The 8,201-nt window shown below is 49.0% G+C and overlaps 1 protein-coding gene across 2 annotated transcripts in view; it reads left to right on the top strand.

Annotated features, from left to right (window-relative positions):
• Positions 1-360: 360 nt before the first annotated feature.
• The window catches only part of LOC133987246 (protein NDRG3-like), a 14,253-nt gene continuing 6,412 nt past the window's right edge, over positions 361-8,201 (top strand). For both annotated transcript variants that reach the window (XM_062426551.1, XM_062426549.1), the window contains exons 1-4: positions 361-442; positions 1,845-1,928; positions 2,319-2,351; positions 7,734-7,839. In XM_062426551.1, the coding sequence (XP_062282535.1) occupies positions 1,869-1,928; positions 2,319-2,351; positions 7,734-7,839 (199 nt within the window). In that variant the 5' untranslated portion in view covers positions 361-442; positions 1,845-1,868. The remainder of the gene's footprint in view (positions 443-1,844; positions 1,929-2,318; positions 2,352-7,733; positions 7,840-8,201) is intronic.

The following is an 8,201-nucleotide window of genomic DNA, read 5'->3' as shown; positions in this document are numbered from 1 at the left end:
ATGTATTAGTATTGATCTATACTGTATATTACGGTATCTGCTGTAGATATTAATATTGATCTATACTGTATATTACGGTATCTGATGTAGATATTAGTATTAATCTATACTGTATATTACGGTATCTGCTGTAGGTATTAATATTGATCTATACTGTATATTACGGTATCTGCTGTAGATATTAGTATTAATCTATACTGTATATTACGGTATCTGCTGTATGTATTAGTATTGATCTATACTGTATATTACGGTGTGACCTCGTGACCTGCCGCTGAATCAACGCCCGGTTGTTTATGTGACGTAGCTCCGCCCCCCACCGTCCGCGTGCAACCGACAGAGTTCAGTCCGCCGGAGCCTCGCGACCAGACCAGCACCGTTATAACGGTTACCGTCAGTTACCGTTTCCCCGTTAAACAGCTTCAGGAGCTAACTGCTAACGGTGAGTAACGGCTATTAACCGAGTAACGGCTACTAGCCGAGTAACGGCCACTAACCGAGTAACGGTAACGGTAACAGGTGAACCAGGTCATGTTTTCTGCTCCGCGTGAGGCTAGCAGACATGGCGAAGGTGTATTTAGTTACAGGTGTGTGTGTGTGTATATGTGTGTGTGTGGTGTGTATATATATGTGTGTCGCACTAACGTCTCCCGTAGCAACGGTTGCTAAGGCTTAAGCTGTCTGTCTGGAGCTCATAATAGCACACAGGCTCATTAATTAGGAGCTGCAGAGAGTCCTCCATACTGTGTGTGTGTGTGTGTGTGTGTGTGTGTGTGTGTGTGTGTGTGTGTGTGTGTGTGTGTGTGTGTGTGTGTGTAACTGTGTGTAACTGTGTGTATATGTGTGTGTGTATGTAACTGTGTGTGTGTGTGTGTGTGTGTGTGTAACTGTGTGTGTGTGTGTATGTATGTGTTTATGTGTGTGTGTAACTGTGTGTGTGTTTGTGTGTGTATGTGTGTGTGTGTGTGTGTGTGTGTAACTGTGTGTGTGTGTGTGTGTGTGTGTATATGTTTGTGTGTGTGTGTTTGTTTGTGTGTGTGTGTATATGTGTGTGTGTGTGTGTGTGTAACTGTGTGTGTGTGTGTGTGTGTATGTGTGTGTGTAACTGTGTGTAACTGTGTGTGTGTGTGTGTGTGTGTGTATGTGTGTGTGTAACTGTCTGTAACTGTGTGTGTGTGTGTGTGTGTGTGTGTGTAACTGTGTGTAACTGTGTGTGTGTGTGTAACTGTGTGTGTGTGTGTGTGTGTGTGTGTGTGTGTGTGTGGGCAGCAGAGCATCAGTACTCAGTTCAACATTAACATTATAACCTCTCATGTGAACAGAACAGAAACTGATCATTGTGTTTATCAGTTCATCAGTTTATTAAACCAGATGTGCTCATTTAAAGGACCAGTTAATGTTTACTGTAATGATTCCTCCTGTTCATACTGACCATTAGAAGATCCCTTCATCATGTTTACTGTAATGATTCCTCCTGTTCATACTGACCATTAGAAGATCCCTTCATCATGTTTACTGTAATGATTCCTCCTGTTCATACTGACCATTAGAAGATCCCTTCATCATGTTTACTGTAATGATTCCTCCTGTTCATACTGACCATTAGAAGATCCCTTCATCATGTTTACTGTAATGATTCCTCCTGTTCATACTGACCATTAGAAGATCCTTCATCATGTTTACTGTAATGATTCCTCCTGTTCATACTGACCATTAGAAGATGTCTTCAAACATTTAATAAGATGGAGACTAACCGACCAATCAGAAGGTGTTTCTTCTCATTGATTAACGGCTGTGATCAGTTTGATGATGATGATGATTTTCATACCTGTGTGTCTCATCAGACTGATTGACAGCAAAGCGGTCCAATGATGGAGGAGCTTCACGACGTCCAGCTGACAGAGATCAAACCACTGCTGACCAGACAGGTGAGGGGGGGGGGGGGGGGGGGGGTCATATTGATTTAATTATATTATTAGGAGTTATTGTAATAGATTACTGGGAAATACAGAACACTACTCAGGTTTTCCTCCTGTTCATACTGAGTATTAACAGTGTTCAGTGATGGAGGAAATATTAGTCATTTAAAGTAGATGATCAGCTTCTATTGAGCTTCATCAGTCTGAGTTAGTGATATCTGACACATTTACTGAGTGGAAACTACATGGAGGAGGAGTATTAGTAGTAGTAGTAGTAGTACTTATAGTAATAGTAGTAGTACTTTTTGTAGTATCAGTCTTTTCAGCAGTAAATTCCCTCTTAGTGTTTCCCTGTTGAGCTGTGGTGGAAGTATAATAACAAAGTCTCTCTCTCTGCAGAACGGCAGAAACCTTCAGGACTTTGACTGTCAGGTGAGTTCAGACCTTCAGACACTGTGGACTAGAGAGTATGAATCATGTGTGAGTTGAGCATCACCTGTGTTTCCCACAGAGACATGGAGTGTGTTCATGAGCTGTTTAACATGTTTCATATCTTTGGAAGCAGAGTAGGATTATAAATGAAAAGGTAGAAATTAGAACCGACTGATATATAGTTCAACGGATAATATCGGCTTATATTAGCTTATCACAGATCAGCATCAGTGTTTTATGGCATCGAACACGTTCTGATTTAATGATGAGATAACACTCAGCAGTAACACATGAGACCAGACTGCCCCCCTGCTGAGAACAGCATTAAACTACTTAAAGGTCCAGTTTGTACAATGTAGTGACATCTAGTGGTGAAGATGCAGATTACAACCAACTGAACCTTCAATATGCAGCTTAAAGCTTCAACATGGAAATGATGATGTTACTTTTCCTACAAACTGCTTTTCATCATAGTTTAGGTTTTAAGTCGTTTATATGAACCAAGTTTAGTTTTAGGAAGGGAACAAATCCCCTGAATCTGGCAGACAGAAAGTCACTGGTGCAGGAGCTACTGGTGCAGGAGGTACTGGTGCAGGAGCTACTGGTGCAGGAGGTACTGGTGCAGGAGCTACTGGTGCAGGAGGTACTGGTGCAGGAGGTACTGGTGCAGGAGCTACTGGTGCAGGAGCTACTGGTGCAGAGGCTACTGGAGCAGGAGCCACTGGTGCAGGAGCTACTGGTGCAGGAGCTACTGGTGCAGAGGCTACTGGAGCATGAGCCACTGGTGCAGGAGGTACTGGTGCAGGAGGTACTGGTGCAGGAGGTACTGGTGCAGAGGCTACCGGTGCAGGAGCCACTGGTGCAGGAGGTACTGGTGCAGGAGCTACTGGTGCAGGAGGTACTGGTGCAGGAGGTACTGGTGCAGGAGCTACTGGTGCAGGAGCTACTGGTGCAGGAGCTATTGGTGCAGAGGCTACTGGAGCAGGAGCCACTGGTGCAGGAGGTACTGTTGCAGGAGCTACTGGTGCAGGAGCTACTGGTGCAGAGGCTACTGGAGCAGGAGCCACTGGTGCAGGAGGTACTGGTGCAGGAGGTACTGGTGCAGAGGCTACCGGTGCAGGAGCCACTGGTGCAGGAGGTACTGGTGCAGGAGCTACTGGTGCAGGAGCTACTGGTGCAGGAGGTACTGGTGCAGGAGGTACTGGTGCAGGAGGTACTGGTGCAGGAGCTACTGGTGCAGGAGCTACTGGTGCAGAGGCTACTGGAGCAGGAGCCACTGGTGCAGGAGGTACTGTTGCAGGAGCTACTGGTGCAGGAGCTACTGGTGCAGAGGCTACTGGAGCAGGAGCCACTGGTGCAGGAGGTACTGGTGCAGGAGGTACTGGTGCAGGAGGTACTGGTGCAGAGGCTACCGGTGCAGGAGCCACTGGTGCAGGAGGTACTGGTGCAGGAGCTACTGGTGCAGGAGGTACTGGTGCAGGAGCTACTGGTGCAGGAGCTACTGGTGCAGAGGCTACTGGAGCAGGAGCCACTGGTGCAGGAGGCTACTGGAGCAGGAGCCACTGGTGCAGGAGGTACTGGTGCAGGAGGTACTGGTGCAGAGGCTACCGGTGCAGGAGCCACTGGTGCAGGAGGTACTGGTGCAGGAGCTACTGGTGCAGGAGGTACTGGTGCAGGAGGTACTGGTGCAGGAGCTACTGGTGCAGGAGCTACTGGTGCAGGAGCTACTGGTGCAGAGGCTACTGGAGCAGGAGCCACTGGTGCAGGAGGTACTGTTGCAGGAGCTACTGGTGCAGGAGCTACTGGTGCAGAGGCTACTGGAGCAGGAGCCACTGGTGCAGGAGGTACTGGTGCAGGAGGTACTGGTGCAGAGGCTACCGGTGCAGGAGCCACTGGTGCAGGAGGTACTGGTGCAGGAGCTACTGGTGCAGGAGCTACTGGTGCAGGAGGTACTGGTGCAGGAGGTACTGGTGCAGGAGCTACTGGTGCAGGAGCTACTGGTGCAGAGGCTACTGGAGCAGGAGCCACTGGTGCAGGAGGTACTGTTGCAGGAGCTACTGGTGCAGGAGCTACTGGTGCAGAGGCTACTGGAGCAGGAGCCACTGGTGCAGGAGGTACTGGTGCAGGAGGTACTGGTGCAGGAGGTACTGGTGCAGAGGCTACCGGTGCAGGAGCCACTGGTGCAGGAGGTACTGGTGCAGAATCTACTGGTGCAGGAGCCACTGGAGCAAAAGCTACCGGTGCGGGAGCTACCGGAGCAGGAGCTACCGGAGCAGGAGGTACTGGTGCAGAAGCCACTGGAACAAAAGCTACCGGAGCAGGAGCTACTGGTGCAGAAGCCACTGGAACAAAAGCTACCGGTGCAGGAGCTACTGGAGCAGGAGCTACTGGTGCAGGAGCCACTGGTGCAGAAGCTACTGGAGCAGGAGCTACTGGTGCAGGAGCTACTGGTGCAGGAGCCACTGGTGCAGAAGCCACTGGAACAAAAGCTACTGGTGCAGGAGCTACCGGAGCAGGAATTTAGTGGTGCAGGAGTTACCGGAGCAGGAGCTACTGGAGCCTGATGCTGAACGCTGTGATGATAAATGATTCAGTGGCGTTTTTGAACTGAATGAAACTGTCAAATTATAACAGATGAACCTCCCAGTAGAGACGCTGGTACGTAGAGTTAGACTACAGTTGGTTTAGTGCATGGTTGTTTTACAGCTGTAATGAGTCAGTGTGTTTTGGCGCCACCTGCTGCTGTTTCTGTGATAGAAACATCTGTTGCAGCCGTTGTGTGTCTGATACATTTATATTGTGTTTTAACATTTAAACTGAGACGTTTTACTGCAGTAAAGGCTGACATGACGCACCATTGAGTACTGGTTAGGGTTGAACTCTACTGGTACACGTCTGGTCATTCTGCATCTCGCTGTCCTCCATCTGTACAATGACCTAAAAAGAAAAGGTTCCTCTATCTTCACATCGTACGTCAGCTCTGATCTGATTAATGACTTATTTAAGAGGTGAACAGTCACATGGTGCTCCTCTATAATCTGACCTGCACCCTCCAACACAGAGATGTACTGATGGGATTTAATGAGCTTCTTAAATGTTCAAAATAAAGGAAGGAGAAGAGGAGGAAGGAGAGGAGGGAGGAATGAGGAATGAGAGTAGGAAGGAAGGAAAGGAGGAGGAAGAAGAAGAGGAGGAGGAGGAAGGAGAGGAGGAGGAAGGAAAGGAGGAGAAAGGAGAGTAGGAAGGAAGGAGAGGGGGAGGAAGGAGAGGAGGAGGAAGGAGGGGAAGAGGAGGTGAACAGAAGCAGAGGAATGAGATGATGAAACAGTTGAAGGATGACAGACGGACAACAAGTGGTTGGCTGTTAAGAGATTTAAAGGCTCTCAGCCAATGAGAGCACAGCTTACTGCTGTTGATCCTACCCCCCCTCCCCCCCCCCCCAGCAGGCTGAAGGACAGCCAGCTCTCTCTCTTTGTTTCTCTTTATGAATCACTTTGTCTCTTAACTCTCCTCCTCCTCTCTGTCAGGATGTATGATGTTGTGGACTTGCACCAGATCTCCTGTTCTTTAGGAGTTGGGGTGGTGAGTAGTTCAGCTGCTAGCTTACAGGAGTCGGCCTCTTAGCCACTTAGCCACTTAGCCACTTAGCCTGTTAGCTGGAGGCTCTGTTAACTCTGTCACTCAGTCACACATTTACACACAAACATATAACAACACTGCTCAACAGGACACGCAGACTAGGGTTTAAACAAGAAGAAAATATATATGGTTGTGTGTGTGTGTGTGTGTGTGTGTGTGTGGAACTTCAGGATGCATTAATAGGATCAGGCGGGTGTTTCCACAGTCAGTTCATTAATCAGATTAACATACCAGTCCATTCAGTCTGTCCATGTTAATGAGGTCACTGAGTAGTTTTCATGAATGGACTGACAGGTGGATGGTGCAGCATCAGGTGGATGGTGCAGCATCAGGTGGATGGTGCAGCATCAGGTGGATGGGTGCAACATCAGGTGGATGGTGCAGCATCAGGTGGATGGTGCAGCATCAGGTGGATGGTGCAGCATCAGGTGGATGGGTGCAGCATCAGGTGGATGGTGCAGCATCAGGTGGATGGGTGCAGCATCGGGTGGATGGTGCAGCATCAGGTGGATGGGTGCAGCATCAGGTGGATGGTGCAGCATCAGGTGGATGGGTGCAGCATCAGGTGGATGGTGCAGCATCAGGTGGATGGGTGCAGCATCAGGTGGATGGTGCAGCATCAGGTGGATGGGTGCAGCATCAGGTGGATGGTGCAGCATCAGGTGGATGGTGCAACATCAGGTGGATGGTGCAGCATCGGGTGGATGGGTGCAGCATCGGGTGGATGGGTGCAGCATCGGGTGGATGGTGCAGCATCAGGTGGATGGTGCAACATCAGGTGGATGGTGCAGCATCAGGTGGATGGTGCAGCATCAGGTGGATGGGTGCAGCATCAGGTGGATGGGTGCAGCATCGGGTGGATGGTGCAGCATCGGGTGGATGGTGCAACATCGGGTGGATGGTGCAGCATCAGTACCGGACCGTCCTGGTGGATCAGAACCCTCTCAGTGTAGCAGTCAGTCTACGTCCCAACCCTCACCTCTGCTCACCAGCTTTGGGTAGTGACCCAAACAATGAGATGCTGGATCCAAGCAGAGAGGGTCTGGGCTCTTAGAGATCGGGTCAGGAGTTCAGACATGCGGGGGAGGCTAGGAGTAGAGCCGCTGCTCCTTCACATGGAGCCAGCTGAGGTGGTTTGGGCTCCTGGTCAGGATCCTCCTGGACGCCCCCCTTTAGAGGAGGTCCAGGTCCAACTGGGAGGAGACCCAGAACACACTGGAGGGATTACATATCTCTGCTGGTCTGGGAACAGCTTGGATCCTCCAGGAGGAGCTGATGAGTGTCATGGAGAGAAGGAGGTCTGGGTTAGGAGACCCGGATAAGAGACAGGATGGATCTTTTAAAGATGTATTTTTGGGCGTTTTGCCTTTATTTCCATAGTAACTGGCAGAGATGCCGACAGGAAGTAGAGAGAGAGGAATGATATATAATATGTTTTTTAAATGTACAAGATTTGTGAAAGTTATAATTATCATCAGGGCCACTCCCCTAACAGGCTCAGTTATACATGATTCTGTTGTTTAGCCTCTCACTTTATATCAATCAATCTTTATTTATAAAGCGCCAAATCACAACAAAGTCATCTCAAGGTTCTTTCCACATAGAGCAGGTCTGAACCGAACTCTTCAGGTTTCATTAAAGAGACCCAACATTCACACATGAGCAGCACTTGGTGACAGTGGAGAGATGAACTGAGTATCACTGTAGTTATCTGCAGTAAATAAAGCTTTGTTGTTTGTTCAGGAGCACGATGTGGAGACGGCTCACGGTGTGCTGCATGTTACCATGAGAGGGGTTGCTAAGGGCAACCGACCCACAGTCCTCACCTACCATGACGTCGGACTCAACCGTAAGTAAACACACACACACACACACACAGAGACACACACTCACACACACACACAAACACACACACACACATACAGAGACACACACAGAGACAGAGACACATACACACATACACACACACACACACAGAGACACACACACACACACACACACAGAGACACACACACACACACACACACACACACACATACAGAGACACACACATACAGAGACACACACAGAGACAGAGACACATACACACATACACACACACACACAGAGACACACACACACACACACACACACACAGAGACACACACACACACACACACACACACACACATACAGAGACACACACACACATACAGAGACACACACATACAG

Source organism: Scomber scombrus, chromosome 10, assembly GCF_963691925.1.
Source record: "Scomber scombrus chromosome 10, fScoSco1.1, whole genome shotgun sequence".
NCBI classification, from domain to species: Eukaryota; Metazoa; Chordata; class Actinopteri; order Scombriformes; family Scombridae; genus Scomber; species Scomber scombrus.
Note: the sequence above shows the minus strand (reverse complement) of the source record. Positions and strands in the feature narration are given on the sequence as shown.